Here is a 23,279-nt window from a genome sequence, read left to right as displayed (position 1 = left end):
TTTGTCCCCACAATGTAAGTGCATGTAAATATTTACTCTCAAAAATGAGAAGAAAGCACACAGACCTGTCCTGGTGGAGTGGTTGTTCTGCTCCTGTTTGAGGATCTGGTTACATTCCTCTTGAGCTTTCATGTGCTGAACCACTAGGGCGCAGTCTGGGTGGATGGCCTCTGTCTGAAAGAGATAACACCAGGTTAACCAAACTTTTTTTTTTTAAATATCAACTGAACTTTTTTAAAATATTGTCTGCACTTTGCAGTTTGTCTCATCAGCCAATGAACCAGCGCCGTATTCATGCCCAAGCCTAGTCTTGTTGTTGCTCAAGTCTTTGTATTGTTCAGGTTTGAAACCTATTTTTATTTTGATACTTTGTTGTTACTTTTCCTGCGACCTCATTTGAGTGAATTTTTGTTGATACTTTGTTTCCTTATCTGAGACATTTTTGTTGTGACTTTTTACTTCTTATGAGTGATTTTGATTTTGCATCTGCTTCGTGTAAAGACATTTCTGCTGCCTTTAAAAATAAAGTTTTTTTTTTTACCTTTTATTACCTGGTGTCGTGCATTTGGGTTCAGTTCCAGTTCAGTCTTGTCAGACTTTTAATATGTTCATCTACAACACTTGATATGAATGTTTTTAAATAGCACAACAGGAGGCAATGACTGCACACTTATACATCTGACTAGCTGGCACATAATTCAACAGTTTTGCAATGTCCGATGCACACATTCAGCTACAGTAGAAGCATCTATCTGATTCAACATAAAATTGGTTTATAATCTTAGGGAACAACGGGGATTGAAACATAATGCAGAACATGAAAAGCTGAGTAATTTAGCTTTACATTAATCCCTTAAAAATGGTATCAAAAACAGACAGAGGAGCCTGTGCTGTGGGCTCCTGGGTGTTTTTCACATAAACATGAAAGCATTTAAATTCAGAGAGTGCATTTATATCTGTGGTGAAATCATGACAGCATTAATTATAAAATAAAATCATTTGAAATCAGTAACATTTAGGAATTGATACTTCCATCTTCATGAACAAATGAATCTTTTCCATGTTTAAAACACATCATCGCTCTATCTTTCTTGCCACATTAAAACCTAGAGGATGTTAGTGTTCCCCTCCACTGAGGAACCTCTGAATGGTAATCAGCCCCCCTGACAGGCTAAAATGTGTGAGTTCAACAACTTCCTCTTAAAGTCCTGACAACTCCTGTCAAGACTCCTCTGCCTTGCAATTCCTTTCACGCCTTGGGAAGAGCGTGAAGAGGAGGAGGACAGAAACTGGCAGAGCAATACAGGCCTATAATAATCTCAGAGATGCATAAATTCACATATGGAAAGAAAATATAGATTCCAGCATCATCTCCACCCCATGGTTCACATAATTATATGCCATTATGTCACAAAATTGATGCTGTTATGCTGTCAAGTGAGAAAATAATCCCTCTAATTGCTCTGAATGTGTCTAATTGAATTTATCTGATTACTGTATTTGGTTTGAAATGTGTGAACTGTCATAGGCAGAACACCTGCAGGTTGGACAGACGGAGACGCTGCAGGTGAGCGTGACATTTAACCTCATCCTCTCACAGTGCTGCAGTGTCCAAGATTAACACAACAGGGGACGCTCACTGCTGTTGGACAGACACCTCCAGGCCTGTGGCAGGACATCTTAACCTACTGTTGTCAAGTTGTCGTTCTTCTTTTTGAACCAGTTGTTAGAAACTAAAACCTTTTTGTATCAAATCTGAAAAAGAAAAGAGTAAAAAGGGAGAACTATGTGATCAAATGAAACACAAAATGTCCCTCTGTCTTATTCCAACCTTGTCTCCTAAAAATTCTACTTTTATGCTGAGAAATGGGTTTTGCCGAATATGTTCTGAAGGGCATTTCTGTTCTTTTCATCTTTTAAATCTTGCACTGCCCCAAAGCTATACATGTGCAGGACTTACAGGGGAAAAGAGTTTTTTGTCCTGCAACCTAAGCATGGTTAGGTTTAGACTTTCAAAAGCACCTGGCCCAGAGAGGTGAAATGATGCGTGATTAAACTAAAACGTATCAACAACAAGTAAGTGATCAGCATTTACAGAAATGTCTGAATCATCACAGAAATTTTGTTTGTGGTAGAATTTTGTTTTTTTTCCCGAAGCTGGTAACTGTTGGTTAGGTGTTTAAAGTTAACAGTTTTGTTTTTTATGTACAGGATAAAAGTACCTTAATGTAGGCAAGTATGTAAGGTTAAGTGTCAGTGCTGACTTTGGTTCCACACTCCTGGGTGAAAGTCCTGTGTCTATCCACCACCCCGACATCCTCTGTCCTTTGATTGAATGACCATATATATCAATGGTTTCCAACCTCTTTCCATTAAGGACCCCTTTTTTAACACTGAGTAAGCTGACGATCCTTGATTATGTGACACATTTTATAGATATATCGTAATTTATTATATGCGAACATTAACAGTACTGAACAACTACTACACTGTTTAGTTAAGATGTTTGTGTAAAACAAGCGATTTGGATGAATGTCAGAGTATTTCTTCTAAATTTTACATCAGGGATTAGTTTTCCTAAACTTTTTAGGAACAATTTATACAAGTCTGTCTGTATTTTTTAAATTATTATTATAATAATCATGCATACTTAACAGGCTTCTTTTTAGACAAATTCAGAGTTTTCTTCACCGTGACACTTGGTCATTGTTCTATTAGCAGTTGTTGTAACTGCATAATTTTATTGCAGGGTAAGGCTGTGTAAAGGGGAGTGAAGGCTCTGTGAATATAGCTGCTGTTCATGTCTCCACCATTTCCTCTTTGCATAATTTTTTAAAAAGTTTGTGTCTTGAATAACAATCTAAACTTTAAAAATAAATACGTCATTTAGTTTTCTTCAATTTAATAAATGAAACGTCAATATAAAGGCCTGTTTTGTTTTTTTTTTTAACATTTTCCTACCCTACTTAAGGCCCACTTAGCCCACTTAGGCCTCATGATGCCCTGTGAAGCTTTGGTGACCCCTAATAAGGTTTGGGACCCCCAGGAACCATCAACCTATTGGATTGTAAGGTTAACCACAGGCCATAACATGACATTTTTGAACCAGGGAATTTGTGTGTCCTAATGTTTCTTTAACACATCCTCTGCCAGAAAAATGTAATGCAGTGTTACAAGGTCGTGATTGTTTCACGTACCTCTGTGAGACCAAGCTTTTATCTGGCAACCCCTCTTGGTGATTCCATCTCTCAATTTGGCATCTACTGCCTCACACAGTAAACCCAGGCCGAGACTCCTCCTGTCAAATATTCCAACAGCTCTCATTTTCAATTTTAGGGATTATCCGATAAATTCATAGAGCCCCCAACACACATAGCTGCACATGAGCAGAATAGACAATGAAAAGGCTAAATATCTCTACAATGTATTCAAACTGGGTGGCCCATGAACTCCTTAATCATTAATAGTTTATACCTACAGCAAGGATAAATGAGTGTATGTGTAGCCGAACAGCTCGATCTATCTACTCCATCTGGCAGCGCAGCCTAACCATGACACAAGACAGCACAGTCATATCTGCCCCGCAGGTTTATGGAACAAACCTCCTTTAAACAAGAAAGATAGGAACACAACATGCTGTCCCATGAAGAAGCACAGTGTGTCATTTTACAGATCAGTGATGTGCAGAGAATCAGCTGAAACTCATATAATAAGGTGCAGAGCCTCGCAGATGTTTCCCCAACTTCATAGACACAGAGTAATAAGATCAGATTGTATGTGTTATTGAGGAGCTTGAGTGCCATTTGAGCGTGCGCTTTAATTATTGTAACCCTCGATCCTAAATGGCAACAGTTAACGTGGCTCGAAATGTCATTTAAATTCAATCACTGTCTTAACGGGGTCATTATCGCAGGGCACCGATCGCCTGCAGCGACCTTTACCAAGCGCCATCATTTACATTCAGAATTTTGCAGTGATACAAAAGACAGGTAATCACAAGGTCTCTGATGTCATTAGAGTGTGTGTGCGTGTGCGTTATTGGCCCTTTAATGTTTCCAATCTACATCTAACCTCCAGGTCAAGTCATTTGCAATACTTCCTTCCATTTTTTCCCACTGATTAATCAGATCTCTCCTCTCACTCACAAACTGTGTTACAGACATCAAAGGAATAGTGTGACATTTTTGGTAAATCTGTTTTTCTGCTTTTTTGCATTTTCATTCATCCATTAAAATAGCAACATCCACCTGATGGTGACAAATCGTGACAAATCATGCAGTGTACGGGGCAGCGTACTTGGTACAGGTTAAATGTTTTTGGCTATGTACATGAGTGAAAAAAGTTCAACCAAATTGTAATATTTCCCCTCTTAGCCTCTCTGATAGTGTTATTTGGAGATTTGTTATAGACTGGAGAAAAATAATAATAAATGCATATTAGCATAACAATGTTCTGATTTCTTTCATATCCCATTGATCATCTCATGACCCACCACATTTACCAAGCTAGCTGGAAATGTTCCCGCAACTATGGCTAACGTTACCTACAAGTTGAAATAATGTTTTAACGAAAACATTTTGTTTTGAAGTTGAAATAATGTTTTAACGAATACATTTTAATCTAATTTTCAAAGAACATTTTAAGGATGTTTATCATTTCAAATAATGTCTCTATAAGGTTTATTGCTGACTCAGATGTAATGCTATAATTGCAACATTCTGAGGATGTTTTGGTGATGCTGAGAGGAGACAGATCATAGTGTTCTTTTTATAAAACATTCCCAAAATGTTACATGAAAACAAAAAAAGAAAGAACATTTTCAAAGCATCATTTAGAGTATGTTAATGAGGCCTGAGATTACAGAACATTTTTTAATGAAAATTTAATGTAATGTGACATGTTAAAAAAAAACATTTTACATTTTTTTATGTATATAGAGGATATTACCCTAACTTTAAGAATAATCTGGAAACTAAAAGAAAACTTGCCTCTGAAAACATTACTGAAACATTGCACTGGTTGCATTGTACCATTAAAAACATAGAAAGGTCCGCACACTTTAGCTCCCCAAGCTAAAGTGTGCGGACCTTTCTTTCGTTTTGCTTGTACTTTATGTGGATCCAACACCTTTCTAAACAGTTTATGTATGTGAGCATTTTCTGCCCTTTTTTTCCTGGCATTGTACCATTCTCTGAACTTTTTTGGAACCAAAAATTGCTAGATGGGTATCTTTTCACCCATCAAAAGGAATCTGACACACAGATTGAGAACCACAAGCTTCAAAAAAGCCCCCAGGTTGCACACATTTTAGCAGTATAACAAAGTCAGCCATCTGTCAGCCCGGGAGGCATTTCTAAAATCACATCATTCTTTTTATTTATTTTATTTCCGGACACACAAACCCATCTTGTCTTTGTTTTCAACAGCAACTGGATTACTGTCGCTCGTTATTCGCCCCAAAAATCAATAAACTGCCTTCCGTTTGAACAGTGTATGCGCACTGTGAGAGGTAGCTCACGTAATGTAGAAAAATTGCTGCACATTGTCTCCATGTCAGCCTCTCTGCACTGGTCACCTGTGACCTTTAGAAATGATGTTAAGGTTTTACGGCTTGTTTTGTAAGGCAAAGGCACGACTTGCCAAAGGCTCGGGACAGAGGGAGGGGAGTCCCTTTTGCATGCAAAATATAATTAAATTGCCCAGCAGTTTCCGAAGTAAAAGTAGCTCCATCAACTACAACTAGATGCTGCTTACACAATGCAAGTAATATTCATAAAATGTACATGGTTTAACTCTCACAGAGGCAGATGTTCTGCATAAGGAGTACTTTTGATACTTTAAGTGTGTTCTACCAATGTTAATTACAAACTTAAAGGTTCCCAGTTGAGTTTTACTGTTAACAAACATTCAGTGTCACTCACTAAAATGCACTGGGTGCATCCTTGAGCTCTAATTAACATTTTCTTCCTTATAGAAAAAAATAATAACAATAAACTGTAAAGCTGATTTTTATTGAAAGGTTGAAACCTATTTCACAAGTGGATATGAAAATCTGTCTATGGAATTGTCTGCTGTAATGAGTTGACTTTTATTGTGGAGTAGTCACGGGAAATGTGATGTGTTTGTCAGCAGGTGGGTTTCCATTAAGCCTCAGATTGTGCAAAGAAAAATTGTGAATGTAAAATATACCTAATGGAAACCTGTCAATTAAAAAAAAAACTCCCATTTATCGCAAAAAAAGTTTTCATGCAGGCATGAGGTGGTATTTCAGGCAATTCAAAACTGCAATGGAAACACTTTTTTGGCTTTTATAGGTCACATGATGCTATGGCTATGTGCTGCTGATAAACCTGCTACAAACTGATGGTAAAATCCCAATTATTGCCTGACTTCCATATAAAAACAACAATAGTTTATTTTGCTGTCTTATAACTCTGTGACCTTGAGTGTTAAACTGCATTTGCTGTTATCACCAGTAACTACAGGTGTCACCAAATCAACAGTTTCACATTACAAATCAATGTTTTTCCAATGGGGCTTTTTGGCTGCTAACTACACTGGCTGACATTAAAATACAAAAGGACATTGCTTGGTTTGCCCACTCTGGGCTACTGTAGAAACATGACAGTTCAACATGACAATCTCCATAAATGATGACATGCTCCGTAGGTACATTTAAACAGCTCATTCTAAATTAACCAAAGAAAATTTTAATTTTTATTCTATATAAAAAAATATATTATTTTCAGGTAATTATCCATTAAAGACAATTATACTGATTATATTATATATATAATAATATAATCAATTATACTGATTATATTATATTCCATTTCTGACAATATATTCCCCTAAAACCTCCACCCTTGACTTTTAATTAAATGATCTTAATACGTCTTCTATTACTGTTTGTTAGGACAAAAACCCAATAAATGCAGTAGTTATGAGGTTTTGTGAGGCAATTGCTAATCCTATGGGCAATTTCAAATTGATCACACCTTATTAACAAAGGAAAAAATGCCAGCATAAGGCAAACACACAAAAAAGAAACTAAGAGTGTTAATGTGGATGTGTGTACACTAAATCATTTTAGTCACAATCACTTAAAGTGCAATTACAGTGACACAACAGGTCAATAAGTGGCATTATATGTCCATCCTGCTGTCAGCGGGAGAACAATGACCTTTCATGAAAAGGTAGAGAGGACAAAATTAGCACCTTGGAGGAAGCAGCCAATAAAGGAGGGAACAACACAGGATCACTGATTGCTGATGAACTGTCAGGTGAGCACAGAAATGCCTCCTTCAACTAAGGATGAAATAGAATGAAAATATTCTTCACCCTGAATTGTCTACATTCCTTTAATTTCAAACCAATGTACACACATATGCAGAAAATAATATTAATGCTTTCTCTTTGCCGATGTCTGTGTGGAGCCAAAGGCAGCAGTGGGTGTCCAGTGTTAATGGAGTCACAGGAGACACCACTGGATCTTTTCTATTCCTTAACTGAATATGTTTTTTTTTTAGGTGTGTTTTTATCACTCTTTAATAGATGGAAGTCTGAGATTTCTGTTTCATTTATCAAAATGTATGAGTTGTCTCATTAGGACACCAAAATAGACCAAAAAAAAAAAAAAATCAAAAGTCAAGTAGATAGGGCAGAACTCTCTAATGACAAACAACCGCACATAATGTTAGAGACAATAATGGGCCTAAAATATGACATCGACCATTTAATCGCCGCTCATGACAAATTAATCATCCATCAACTATGATCAATTCACACACATCAGACAACACTTCGTGCAGCAGGTTGATCTCGTTTGGAGTTTTTGTGTTTGTGAGAGCATTTACATCTTGAGAATGACTTTGAGGTTGCCATGAATGTGCAATAAGTTATATATAACTCTCATGAATCTCATCAGAATTTTTGTGGAATGCTGCACCAGCAACACAATATAGCAATTGAAACAATAAAAATATCAAATACTTAATTGAAATAATGGATTCACGTCTATAGTAGTCATTTAGTAGGCTATCTGAACTGAACTCAAGGAGGTAAAATTTGACATAAATGAACATGCAAGAAATATGCAAACTAAGAGAGCAATAGCGCCAATGTAATTACCAATGTAATACAAATATAAAAAAAAATAAAAAATAAAAAATAAAAAATAAAAATAAAAATGAAACATAGAATGAAACATAGCCTAAATAAACAAATATACAATTGAACAAACAAAAAACTGGTAAATATTTAATATTTTATATATAATTAATATTAATATTAAAGTTGCATATTTTTAGATCTAGTTTTTTAATTTGTTTTGTATCTTTCTTGGTTTGTTTTGGGGTGGGTGTATGTATGGGTTTTTGTTTTGTTTTATTTATTAATTTGTTGTTGTTGTTGTTTGCTTTTTTTGTTTGTTTTTTTAAAAGCATCTATTAATAGTATCTTTTGTGAGTGATCAAAGTGATCAAAATAGTATGCAATAATACTCGTCCACTTTAAAATTGATAGATGATGCTTACCACAACAAAACATACGCTTATTTGAACAATGTTCCCTGCACGTGCAGAGTTAAGCAAAAATAAAATAAAATACCAAAAGCTACTTCTCAAAATAAATGTAGTCTTAAGACAAACTCCATCTGAAAACAAACACTGAGTGTTATCACAAATCTCATCGTGCCAACCCTGAACACCAATTAGGTTGAGTATTGCGCGTGGACTCACCGTCTCCCACACCGCCAGCTGCAGTAACACAAGCATGTGAAGTAATGCTGCCATCCGTCTCAGCCACGAGCACCCAGAGGTGGAGGTGCTACGTAATAACATTCTTGTTCACTTTGAAAACTACGCGCAATAAAGTAAAAGTCTGTCCAATAATTAAATCAGTCTTCGAGGACAAGAAACTACTTCCTTTAAAAAATTCCAGCCATCCGTGAACTGAGCCGCTCGCTGGCCTTTACGCGATTTGGATGTTGTCGGGTGTCTCTCCGATGTCCGGTGCAGGAGAAGGTCCACATTACGCGCGGAGGAGAGCCGAGACTCGACTGACCCAAACAAGGTGCGCTCCTCCCTGAAAAGGCAGAGAGACAGAGCGGAGCGCACATACGCAGCGGCGGCGCAGAGCGGAGCGCTGACACATGAAAGGGGACAGGATGTGGAGTCAGTCACATTCATTAAACCAACATTAGAGGAGGCATAGTTATTAGTCATTTATCTCCCGTGCTAGATAAAGTTTATGAAAGATTTGTCTCTGTATAACAGCCTATATATAAAAAAAGAATGATATCCTGTATCTTTACTTAATGTAATCAATTTGAAAAACATTCTCATCAGAATTTCAGAGGCCAAAACAGGGGCGTTTCTACGATTTGAGGACATTGGGGGATTAGCCCAGACCATTGTTAGGGGGTCTGGGGGGATCATCTCCCATTATTATTTTTTTAAAATTTTTTAAATTTTTTTTAAATTGATTTTATGTCTTTTTTTTGTTTTGGGGCTTTTTATGCACTCAGGCACCTTAGTTACCCTTTAACTTTTTTTGTCCTATTTTAAGACAGAATTCCCCCTTACTTAGAACAGTGTAACAGCTGGAAAGGGTGGTTGGGATGAGTGATGGATTGGTTCAACAAACCCACTGTTCCGAAACCCAACTACATGCTTTTGTTGCACAAGGGTAAATAGGTGGTGGTTTGCTGACTTTTATTTTGAAAAAAAAAAGCATCTAACAAGTGTAAAATGTACATTTCCTGTGAAAGCGGAAGTGTATTTCGAAAAGACACAATGTATATAGATTTAAAGTGACACCATCCCAGAACGTCAACAACAGACGCACCCAGGATACCTTGCACATCATATGTAGACTTCAAAAGTCCCATGACTAAGTGATACGTGACAAGTGGTGGAATCTGTTGCTTGGCTAGATATGAATAACATTATTATGTAAAAGCTCTCAAAAAAATCATCCAGGAAATGGACTTTGAATCAAGGTTTTATTTTTATATATTTATTTGTCCAACTACTGTGTCCATAATAAAAAAAAAAATAGTAAAAAAGTAAAAAAAAAAATAAAGACAAGAGAAAGAGAGAAACAGAGCATTTCTGCTTAATTTCCAAAAATATATGGTTTTATATAAACATGTTCAAAGCACTGTGTTGGAACTCTTCTCTCACTAAATGTTTATACCCACGACATAAACTCACCCTAGTATTACATAACATTAAAAGTCTGAAAAGGCCATATCCAGGGGATTAAAGAGTCTGTTTAGCTTTTTGAGGAAGAAATACTTCCGTCATTTTACAATGACAAGTTGAATTCATAAGTAATAAAATCACCTGAATCAATCAAATACACTTAATTTTTCAAAGCTACAGCCCTTCTTGGTCAACTATTTCCAAGTATGGTTGTGATTTTAAAACACTGTTGGGTGATATTCTGTGAGCTTTGCTTTCTTTTGTGCAGTGTAAATAATACTGCAGTGACTGAGTCCATTCAATCCTTCTGCAGGCTACACATCACACAAATGAGATGATGTTTACTTCAGTGTGTGTGTGTGTGTGTGTGTGTGTGTGTGTGTGTGTGTGTGTGGTACAGTAGACATGCCCTTGTAGTTATGTTTCATTACTCAGGACACTTCATATAAACAGTTAAAATAAACATAAACAGTGCAGAATGACAGCAGCCAACGGAGCTGCATTGTGTGTGTGTGTGTGTGTGTGTGTGTGTGTGTGTGTCTGTGTGTGTGTGTGTGTGTGTGTGTGTGTGTGTGTGTGCACGCGCTGGAGGCACCTTGCACCTTGCAGAGGTCGATCGATGACAGACGGTGCCTTTGGCTTTTCCCCCAGACCACCAACAATGAGTTTCCTGCAGACAGCAGCACCTGTGAGCAGAGAGCAGAGTGGAGGTGCTCTCTCTCTGATTCAGGGATTAGACTTATTAGTTTATGCTTGTGCTTCATGAATTTTGCGAGGATGCATTCTGGCCCCTGAATAAAGCCCATAGTAATGTTGTGTGTGTGTTCATGCATGTGTTTGCTTTGCTGTGTATGTTGTGGGAACAAACGTCCGGCATGACAAAACATAAACCCTTTATTTTAGGATTAAGATTTGCTCTCAAGGCAATTATCCCTCAAACTTGGATGACAAAACAGACTGTTTGATTTAGGAAATGACACATATGATGATCATCACACAAATGATCCGCTACCTCTGCTACCTCTAGCATTAAGAGTTTGCCAAGTTTAGGCAACTACAGTGAACTATCATTATTTTCTGCAGAAATTGACAGTGAAGCTTTGCTTTGGGTGATTTTTGGAAGTATACAAACAGCAGATAATGAGGGTTTTTTAGGGCTCTAAAAGTACATTTAGCATTTAGCCCGCAAGTCATGAACTAGTTGGTGAGGAAAAAAACTCATGGAGAGCTCTGCCTGCACTTTGTTCACAAAAAAACTCTAAAACTCAATGAAAGGGACACATACTCAACTACTACCACCAGTTCTGAGTGTAACGTGTTACAAAGTGACAAAATAATAACATAAACATCATTTTTACATTTGTAACGCAGTAAGGTAACACATTACAGTTCTAAAGTCAGTAATCACATTATAGTTACTAATCAAATAATAACATAATTATTTTCTTCACATGATTCTTCCATTATCTGCACAATGAGCAGATAGAAAAGTTAAAAGTCAAACATGCTGAAAACAGCAATGGCGTTCAGTGCTCCTGTGAAGCAGCCCTTCATCCTGCTTGGCAGTCTGTGCCGACTCCATGGAGGAACAGACTGTATATACAGTCTATGAGAGGAACAGGTCGTCTGACAAATGATGGAGAATGTCCTACTCATGAGGTGTAACCACTGCTGTAGTGATAAAACAACACATTTAAACATGTCAAATAAGCTGGACCACCTCTGATCTAAATGTTTCAGCTTTTGTCAGCCTGAACATGCTACACATCATAAGCTCAGTTATATTCTCCACATTCTCCATTGTCATTCAGTTTTTGGGTTGTTTTTTTTTTTTTTTTTTAAAACCATCAGCACCAAAGTAAAATTCATTTACCACAATACACCGCCATGGTAAATGATAGAGATGAAAAAAAGTGTTGATTCTCTACCTCTGAAGTGTTCATAAAGTCATAAAGTCTGAACTTTATGACATAAAGTCCATTCCTCAAGCATATTTCCTTTTATTAAGTAAAGGTTGAAGCATCTGAACATTTTTTCATGAAAAGTTATCCAAGTGGTGAGAATTGCTTTAACACGAAAAGTGTTTTCTGTGGTATGCTGGGTTCCTAGTATGACCATCGTAACTCTTTCTTTTTCACACTTTACCTACCTCTCTCTGATACCAGTAATATTCATACTGATTTAATATGAATCAATGCAGTACCCTAACAAGTGTGATAATATGAGTGTGCGCATGCAGTATATGTAATGATATGTTAGGAAGAATGAATCTGGATCTTTGACTTGAGGACAAACTGTTATCCCTTCAGTTATTTTCCCACATCTGATGTCCCAGCTCATCTCTCTTCAAATCACAACAGATTATTTTTCTATTATAAAAAAAAAGCCCACCAGAGATTTGCTCATATGTAAGAGGGGATTTATTCAAGCTCTGTGCAACAAAACACTTCTCACAAGGCAAAAGCATTAGAAAACAACCCGAAAACACCATAAGCACCTGAGGGAAAACTTTTCATCAAATGTATAATTCATTTTCTCTAAAGTGCAGATGATGCATTCAATCCAGTCGCCGGATAGACAGTAACATTGTAAAGCAAATGACAGACACGTTACATTTTTTATATTATTATGTAGATGCAAAGATACTTTAAGTTTCTTTATGTTGCACCCACAAATCACAGCAGACTCAGGGTAAAAGCAAGCGGGTAAATAAAGAATAAATATCCTCTGTGCCACATTTACATTCAACAACGCTGTGGTTAAGGTGTGGTTTGTCTCTAACCTTTGTGATCATCTGAAGTCCCTGATAGTCTCTGAAACAATGGAAATACTACACGCAGTTTTAGCAATTTGATGTGTAAAATGTTTTTGTAACTATGTTACTAGTAGAAATAATCACCTACAAGACTACAAAAAAAGAGAAGAAAAATAACTTGGCTTCATAAAAAAAAAATCTTTTAAAGGTACCTTGTGGAGCTTTTGGCCTCTGTTAACTCTACAGAGCTATGTCTTTTACTATGGGTCCTAGTTTTGTACCTCTCCGTTCCTTAAACATGAACAAAAGTATTTGAGTTAAAGACTCAAGCACAGCACGTGTGATCAAACTGGATGATTAGGATGATAAGGAGGAGATGGCTGTTAAGATTAAAGTTTTGGAGTGAAACAGACTGATCAGATGTACCGTCAAAATACATCTTTGACCTTTGACCTGGACCCCTGCAGATGACCCCTTCACTGTTTGTCCAAATCTGTTCCTTTGTGGATCGGTGCTGGCTCTCAGCATTCCCCTGTGTGTGTGTGTGTGTGTGTGTGTGTGTGTGTGTGTGTGTGTGTGTGTGTGTGTGTGTGTGTGTGTGTGTACGCTGTCATTGCTGGACACCTGCTGTTTGCAGCTGCATGTTCTCAAACAGCCCACAGAGACACTGTGAGGCTCTGAACCCCGAACAGAACCTGATGGAACAGATGTGTCACGTATCAACTCGTCACCTCAGGATTTCATCACTGTTAAAGAGGAGCAGTGAATCACTTTTGAGTTGATGCATCCTCATTATTAAAATCACTGAGTGTAGGAATTTAATTTTCCAACTTGGTGCTCCGTTGTGATGTATCAGATAAAACTGTGACAGACAACAGCAAAGACTGCTACTTCAGATTCTGCTGGATCAGACCCAGAGCCACTGTGATGGATGTGCTGAAAACACCAACTTTATCCAAAATTATTTTATTTTCTACAAACAAAACCAGCAGGTCTTTGAAATTACAACAAAACTTGTGGTTTGTTCACGTCCTTTAGAACAATACATAGCAAGGTGGTTCCCAACTGGTTGGTTGCAGTCCAAAAGTGTCCATTCTGAATGGACCACATGTGACTTGCGACCATGTCAGGTTTGTTAAAAACTGGCCAGCTGGTGTTTTTCCAGACCTTCCCCAAAGCTACAAATATTTTTGTTTGAGCCTCCCCGAGGGACTCCAGAAAATGCATGGTATTCATCCCACATTATGTGCTCAAGGAGCATTGGAAATTTGAAAATATAATTATAATTGCTGTTTTTAAAGTTTCTGGCTGCGACAAATTGGTGTCATTTTGGCAATTTTCAGTTTGGGTGGGCAGTATGGAGGGCATGTTTTCTTTAAATATTGCCCCAAAAATGTTGATAAACAGCATAAAAAGAAATCAAATTACCTGAAAAAATTTAAACAAAAAAAGAATTGACTTTTTTAAAATAAATAGATAAATAAATTCACCAATGGTTTTCAAAAAATACCCCAAATTTGAAAGAAAAGAGCATCTATTTTTTGCCTTTGGATGCTTTATTTAAGTAAAAGTAAGTCAGGAAAAGAATGTTTGGGTTTGCTATTCTCACAAATGCAAACTTGCTTTAGTGACAATGGTTAACAAAAAGTGAAAGTGGCTGTCAACTGGAAACAGAAAGCAAACAGTGATCTCTCATGTCGAAGTCCAATGTTTTGTTGATCTGTCCTTCGACCTTGACGTCCTCCTCTCTATACCAGCTTTGTCACTCAAATATAACATCACCTTTGATTTTGTTTTGATTTCTGCAGCCACTACAGGGCTTTGACACCTGAACATGTTGTTCGTAAGCACTGAATAAACTTATTAATCATGTCAGTCTTCGTAGGATTCACAAAAAATTAGGCCATTGGGGTAATTGGAAAGACTCCATAATCCCATTGATGTTCTGCACATAGTATGTTTTAAAGAAAGTGGAAGGAGTGCGCTCTTCTCTAGGACTCATGTTACGCAAGCTGTTGCTCGGCAGAGACAAAAGGCCCCTAATGTCAGTGTAACAGCAGCTGTGGCCTGATGATGAGTTCAGGGAGCGCCAATACTGAATTACAGCTTTTGGACAAAGCAAGACACTGTCACTTGATTGAGCCTCTAAGCGTTCCATCGTGTTGATGAGCCGACGGGATTATAGCCTGGATTCCCCAAAGAAACAGGCAGCAATGTAAAGATGCTCCTTCTCTTCACAATAAAAGCCCTGCTCATTATTATAACTTTAATCCACATATATGTACACAACATATGTGCGCCATCACCATGTTCATGTGTCCCTGTCTTCCTTTGTTGAGTCTTCCCATCCTCCTGACATCTCACTGAAATCGCTTCTCTCAATGGCATCTCTGACGGACGTTTCATTGACATACAGGACATGATGACCTTCAAACTCCCCTCTGCAATTCATCAGAAGACATTTTGCACAGAAGATTTGAATGATAATACACCGGGAGCTTTTATAATATAACATTTTACATTTTATATCGCTGTCAGTTCAGATTGGCTTTTAAATTACATCCTGTAATGACTTAACTGGGAGGCAATTCCCTAATCTTTGCCTTGTTCTCATTTTAATTTGTATTTTTCAGACAATAATTTTTTGTGTTTTAAAAGCGTGCTTTATCAGATTAAAGTATTTTTTGCCACTTTAAAGCAAGTTATATCTCTGATTTCAAAAAATAACATTTCAAAAAACTAATATTTAGACTGCTAATAAGCAAAATGTCACAAAACAACCATATACACGCAGTTCTGTGACATTTACTGACATTTTCCTGTGTTTGTCAATTACTTCTTTACATATAAATGCAATGGATTCATATTCCACCCACCACATCTGTGTTCTGCAGAGATTTTCTCTTAAAATGAACCCAAAGGAGAGTTTGGACTGAATCGAGGGGACACAGTCAAAGCAAATATGACTCCTTTCATTTCTAATATGTGTTTATCCGCTGAGGGATTCTGATGTTTCATTGATATGTGTGGAGCGTTTTACAAACAATCTCACGGTGCCATTTGAATGCCAGAATTAATTGTATCCCAGAGAGAGGTGTCCAGCTGGGAAGAGCTTTTATATTTGCAAATCTGACCCAGTCAAATCTTTTGTGAACAGCATTGATGGCATGGTGGAAATGGGGCGTTTTAGGTTCCAACGCCAAAAACTTTTGAGCATCAAATATTTCATTTCCTGCATTCTGGTGATGTTTTTCTGCATCAGTGTCTCTCATTTTGTCAAATAAAAGTCCTCTGCTACTTTATGTTTTTGTTTGGGACACAAATGCATATTTTCAATAAATTTACAATCTACACCTATGTATAGTTATTATAATTATTAATATATTTTATCACTGCACCTGGAAGACAGAGTTAATGTTGGCACTGACAAACAGGATACTTTTTTTGTAGGATGGACAAAATAAGTAATTAAATGCACCCTAGAGAAAGAGCTTATTCAGTAGAATTTAACCCTCTGTGGTACCATGTTGCCTCAAGGTCATATACCCATTTTTGGCTGTTTACACTCACACAATACATCCTCCATGAAACCAGTAACACCATTTATATTGTGACATGCATTTCTCGAGGCCATGTTGAGTCCCTTTTTGTGGGTAGTCCTTGCACAGTTTAACTGCAGCTCTCCACAAACACGGTCTGAAAAAACATATTTTCAGTCATTTTACAATCTGGAAAAAAAAAATTACAATTCAAGCAACATTGTATGTTACCTACCCTGACTTTTTTTTTAATTTCCTTAAATTATTTTAACTTGATTTGATCAAGTTGTGTATGATGAATATTGGGGAAGAAATTGGGGAAATTTATGTTTAAAATTAACTTTTTCTTAATTGAAAAAAAGGGGTTGGATTTAATAAGTACTCACTTCCCTTCTATTATTTTTCAGACATGAAATAGTTACATTTGTTTACTTAATACATTGGCATTCTGGTGTTGTATTTCTTGCTTATATTTAATTTTGTTCTCCAATTCTTGTTTGAAGTAAAGCTCTAACTAACTAACTTACTATATGAAAACAACAACAACAAAAAAAAACAGACAAACAAGATTTTATCAACTGGCATTATTATGTGTACCATAGGTGGTTAATTTAAAAAACAAATGCAACTGATTTTTTTTTATGCAAGCTGGCTTTGAATCAAGGGGCAGAAATTTGTGTTGAAAATTAAAGATCATGTTAAATCCCTCCTGTGTAAGAATGAATACACAGCTTGAATATGATCAGAATTCAACTACACTAAAAAGCATCTTGTTTTTGTATTTTGTGTATTATTGACACAATACTCTGCAGTATCCGTCCTCAGAGCTCTAACCCGAACCACAGTGAAGCTGCTCTCACAACAACAGCATCATTAAAACAGAAACACGATCAGCATTATCTTCTCAAGGACCTGCAACAGCAGCAGCAGACCTGTCCCAGCTGACGGGGAGGAATCCCTTAGAATAAAAAAATCTGTCTTTTCTCTCTCATTAGTCCTGACCGAGGTCAAGAGTCAGGACAGACACAGAAAACTGACAAACAGTCAAATCATCAAAGATGTCTGCTGTCCATGGTGGACATGAATTGTGTTAAAATTGCATGCTGGTAACATGAAAACAGTGCCAATGCAATGTCAGTCTTGAAAGTGATGGACACACGAACAGAGTGGGCACTGGCGGTGTTTTTGTATTACCCGGGGTGTAATTCTAACACATTTTGTGTCCACCACAATAAGTACATATGTTGGATGGTGTTTTTTTCCCCCTTTTTATCACTTTTCAAAAAATATTGACTACATATTTGATTAAGAAAAAACAAACAAACCCATTTCTTTAATGTTCCAAATGTACACTGATAAACTTCCAGACTAATAAAAAAAATAATTTTACAGTCAACCTGAGCTCATAGCTTGCTGTCAGACCTTTGAATATTCATTTTTTTTGTGTCAACAAAATTAAAGTAAAAAACACTTGCTTTTTCTATTACACACTTAACTACACTTAACCAAGCATTTTTCTTTCCCTACAGCTAACCAAGCCTAAGTGCAATCGTTTCACATCTTAAACCACATCTATTTTAAATCACCAGCTTTCATAACTGACCAGGTATTGGCAATGTTTTGTATTAACAAATTTAACACATTTTGTGTCCACCACAATGAGTATTCATGTGAGACTGTTGAAAGCACAATTTCTTTTATTTTTATCACTTTTCAAACATTACATTATTTAATAAATATTTAATTACTGATAACATTTTCAAATTAATTAAAAAAAAATCAATTTAAAAAATCAATTTTACAATAATAAGCCCAACCTGACTTTATAGCTTGTTGTCAGACCTTTGAATCCATCTCCACATTTCATTTTTTGGCTGTACACAAAATGATTGTGAAAACATAATAATAAAGCAAATCTTAAACTAAATAGAACTTTGCCCCTCCCGTGTTACAGTACAGTGAGTCCCAGCGTCTCTTTGGTGTGACTTGTAAGCTGGCTTTAATGAGAGTATCAGGTTGGAGACTGATAGCCAGCTCCTAATTAAAGCCTCATCCAAAGCTTGGCCTTTTTAGAGAAGCTCATTGATCTCTCCTGTTTACATGTCGCTTCTCTAAAGGATCAAGCTTTCTGTGACGGTTGCTATAGAGTTTCAGAGGCCTCGCTTTAATCAGATGAGTAAGCCAAACCATGCGCATTTCCTCCCTTTCTGATGATGTCCAGTAATTGAATGCTCGAAGCCTCACATTAGTCATCATTAGCTCCAAAGTACGCAAACACTTGTTCGCATTCTTTCCATTAGGGCGTCTGCCATTCATTAGGATCATTTGTTAGTTAAGGCACAGCATCAGATTCAAGAGCATGTCACAATATGTTAATGTGCACAACATTTCAATAGCACTGCATACACTTGTAATGCTTCATTTCATGATTCCAGGTATCATTCCCAGCTCCCATTGCACATTTCTCTGCTGTATTTTGTGTTCGTGGCTGTTTATCTGTTAGTTAATTAGGTTGAAATGCCTTTTTACTTCATTTTTTAAAGTAAATGAATCATTGGACACATCTGAGAATTGGGCAGTGATTCAAAAGTCTGAAATCAAGATGACGTTTATTGGAATATTTCAACTGAACTACTGAACAGAAAACATATGAATCTAATCTTTTAAAACATTTTAAGGATGTTTAACATTTAAAATTCGTTTCTATAAAGTGAAATGCTGACTAAGAGATAATGTCATAACTGCAACATTCTGATGATGTTTTGTTGACTCTGACAGATGACGGATAATAGAATGCTTTTAACAAAACATTCCCTCTTACATGAGAACAAAGGAAGAATATTTTAAAGGCAAAATTCAGAACATGTTGAGAAATGAGATTACAAACCTTTTTTTGAATGAAAATGAAATATAATGTGATATGTTGGCGATAAAAAAACCTTTAAACTTTAAAAGGAACATTCTAGGAACTAAAAGAAAACTTACTGCTAAAAATTTTACTAAAACATTACATTGGTTGTTTTGTACCATTCTCAGAACGTTTTCAGAACCCAATATTTCTGGCTGTGTTACCATCGACATTGCCATCCACGAAGCTATAGCCTACCGCTAGTGTTGCTAATAAAACTTCCAAACACGTCTTGTACAACAATAACACATCTGGATAATTCAGCAGCCACAGGTTTGTGCTTTGTGAATGTTTTCTACATGTGAAGGTGACATTTAACGGATGTCATGTATCAGTCGTGAGTTTTCACACAGCGCTGCATGGTAGATTTAAAGAGGTGTTTGTGGCAGCTGTGGTTCCTGTTAAAACATGAATGGAGCTTCAGGGAGGTGAATGCACGTCCCTCACAGAGCCAATATTGAGCTTGCAAATCAGTCATTTCAGCATCCACATGCAGCATAAAGTAGGAGATTAAGAGAGGACCTGCAGCCTGTGGGGAATCGATGAGTGGTTTCCTGGTATAAAAGCCCCATCTCAGCCATTATGGGCAAACTCATCTCTGTTTATTGTGACGGTTAAATCAGCTGCAGTCCCATAAGGAGCTTCTCTCTGAGAACGACACCGCTCTTTATTAAACTTTATCATTAGTTATCATCATCAAGCTACATGCAGCCAACTTCTTCTAACACTTTTTTAATTTTTCCAATGCCATACTTCCTCATTCACGTGTCATCTTCGCTCCCGTCACATGCCTCCACTGTCCTGGCTCCAGTATAAAGCAGAACATGGAAATCTAACCCATCGTGGGAGAAATTTCAAAGCTGCAAATGAGATGGAGGTAACCTTTCCACTGCTAAATTATGCAGATTTAACATTGGCCAGCTGCCCCCTTTGTGAGTACTTCCCATGACAGTCAGTCAGGGAGTAACACGCTCATCATGATGGATGTAGATCACAGTCCCACAGGTGCTGATGACATACAAATCTCAAGCAATATCCAAAGATCACCACATCCACACTGCTGCAAATTAATTCTCCAGAGAGCCAGAAGAACACCAGTAAAGACAATGGTGTTAGGCCAGTATGCATGCTTTAATGGCACATTTATGAGCACTAATACTGATAAGTAATTGAAAAAGCATATGGCTGATGAGAGATATTCTCACAGGGTGGACAGGGGGACAATAAAGGCCCATCTTCTCATGGGAGAAGAGGAACGTTTTCATGAATCCGAATAGATTAAAAGTGGACTCGGAGCAGAATTGAACTGTCCATATCAAGCTTTAATTTGTGTGTGACCTTTCATGCAAATGCTTTATGAAATGAAAAGAGGCAGACGAAGAAAAGATTAAACAAAATAGAACATGTGAGACTATGCAGGATAAAAACAAACAGGCTGAATTCAGGTCAGAAATAATACATTCATGATAAGACAAACCACAATGGCATAAACCCTTTGACACCATAAAATGGATAAAACAGAATGAGAAATTGTTCCGCAACTTAGTTAGCTTAACCACTAAATCATTCACTGTCCATAGAAAGAGATGTTCAACCCTTTGAAACCTGGACAGACGTCTCTTTTCTTGTGCTGCGTTCAGACACCCTTTTACAAGTATTTAAACCTTTGAGCCCTAAACGCATTGGTTTGCTTTATCTCGAAAACATGAATGAAAAGGCAATGAGCAGTTTGGTGAAAAATATTTTAAATATTGCAAGAAAATGTGTAGATTTAGAAAATTAGATTTGAAAAGCTAGGGAAAAAATATATTTTGCTAATTATCAGGTAAAACCAATTCCCTTTTTTTTTTTTTAAAGAAATCAAGCCAGGGTCAACAGCACAAATGTCTCCTTTTGTAGTCCAGCTCAGATCTGGACTGATTTATCAGAATCTGCGCTGACAACAGCAGGAAGACATCACTGAGACTTCCAGTCCATGAAGACTGATAGTTTTTGTTCCCCTTCCTGCTGGAAGCTTCCTGACTGCACACAGTGAGGATTAATGTGTTCAGATGTGAAACAGATAACAAGAACAGATAAATTGTTACAGAGCAGTATTTTACATTAGTGGGGACCAGCAGAGGAGTGATTGTATTATTTTATACTAGGGATGTCAAACGACACATTTTCAAAATTGCAATTAATGGCCGAATTTCAATAGCAATTATAATTAATCATATTTTTTATTGTAAGTTTACAATACTATTCTTTTGCATTTCAACAGTTTGGAAGTCAGTATTGACAACATGAAGCAATTCTTACCAGATTGTCTTGATTAGGAAACACTTTGAGAAGTTCCAGTTAATTTGCTTTCTCTGATTCATACAGGTGCCAACATGCCGACCTGGGGACATCATTGAAACACAAGTCTTTCACCATGTTGACCAGTCTGTCCACTGTCCACCTACTAATGCCTGCTGTAACACAACTGTTACCTGGGCTCATGCCATCGTTCACTTTAGCAGTATGTTATTTTCTGCTTAACTTTTTTGAGTCGTAATGTTGTTTGGTTGTTTTTGTTTGCTTGTATTTAACTGTTTTTTTCTGTCTTTATTTTGGTTTTTTTTCATTAGCTTCCAACTTTGCATCTTTGATTATCAGTTATGATGAGTAGTATTATACTCTTGTCACCATATATATATCTGTTTATATCGGTATCCGTTTAGAAAGATACCGGTTTATTTTGAAGTCAAGCTCTTCATGTGTCATGTCTTGTTTATTTCCTGCCTTCATCTTTTTTCTGTTACACGTGTCCTCTATCAGTCTCTATCAGCCTTCCTGCACACCTGTTCTGCTTTAGTCTGGTTTGCTGCACTCTGGTGTTTCCTGCCACACTCTTGTTGTCAGCCAATCATTGTGTTTCCCTCCTTTTGCTGTGTCCACCTCCTCTTGCTGGGTCTCGTTCATGTGATTAGTTTGCTTTCTATATACATCCATGATATGTACCTGTGACTTTCCCTTTGTCTGAGTTTGACCCTGTGTCCTTATTGTCCCCTGCTCAGTCTGTTACATTTTCATGCAGCTCCTCCCTGTGTCAATTATTTCATTCTGATTGGGTTTTATTTTACTTTATACTTTTATTTCTTATTTCATCTGGCTGTTTTGTTCATACCTCACAACTCTCCTGATTTTTCTGGGAGACTCACTTTTTTAAATGCCCTCTCCCAGTGTCCTTCTGGCATCACATTACTCCCGCATTTCTCCCAATTCAGAGCTCCTCAGCACCCTTGACTCTTAAAGTTTCCACACAATAACAATAAGGCTACACAGTGCACGTCATGTGACCACAGAAGAAGGCTACTAGTGCACACCTTGATAGTGCCTGCGGCCACTGAATAAAATGAAAGGAATGAAATTAATGAACACAAATAAATGACATGAATGTTTTTTTTTATACCAGAGATTCTTGTAAGCCCATGTTATTTTAATTGTTTAAAAGGACAACATCAGAACAGCATTTAATAGTAAAATTATACATAAACAAAACACAGACACATAAACAAAACAAACCACACACAACAAATTACCAAAGACAACCAAAGGGGGAAAAATTTTGCAGCAAGAAAATAAAAGATTGGCAAGCATACTATGGTCAGTCTACTCCAATAAAACTTCTTGCTGACATTTACTACCAAAATACTCACTGAAGGGGGACCATACTTTTACAAACTCATCTAAGGTTCCTTGGTGCGGTATTACATGTTGGTATTAGACGACCTGGGAATGAGACTAAACAATTGAGTTAAGACACATAATGTTACTTTAAATTTTTAAATATGTAATCTACAAAATGATGAGTGTATCACTGCATGACCTTCTGCTCATTCATTGCT

General features: G+C 37.0%; 1 protein-coding gene across 1 annotated transcript in view; it reads right to left on the bottom strand.

Moving 5' to 3' along the window:
• Positions 1-9,055, bottom strand: part of ghrhrb (growth hormone releasing hormone receptor b) — a 46,674-nt gene extending 37,619 nt beyond the window's left edge. Inside the window, exons 1-2 of the mRNA XM_042482690.2 lie at positions 8,739-9,055; positions 66-174 (exon numbers count right to left, since the gene is read on the bottom strand). Coding sequence (XP_042338624.2) covers positions 66-174; positions 8,739-8,840 — 211 coding nt within the window. The 5' untranslated portion in view covers positions 8,841-9,055. The remainder of the gene's footprint in view (positions 1-65; positions 175-8,738) is intronic.
• Positions 9,056-23,279: the final 14,224 nt, after the last annotated feature.

Source organism: Plectropomus leopardus, chromosome 5 (genome assembly GCF_026936395.1).
Source record: "Plectropomus leopardus strain MGB_pleo_1.0 chromosome 5, ASM2693639v1, whole genome shotgun sequence".
Taxonomy (NCBI): Eukaryota; Metazoa; Chordata; class Actinopteri; order Perciformes; family Serranidae; genus Plectropomus; species Plectropomus leopardus.
The sequence above is the reverse complement of the archived record's forward strand: the minus strand, read 5'-3'. Positions and strand labels throughout refer to the sequence as shown.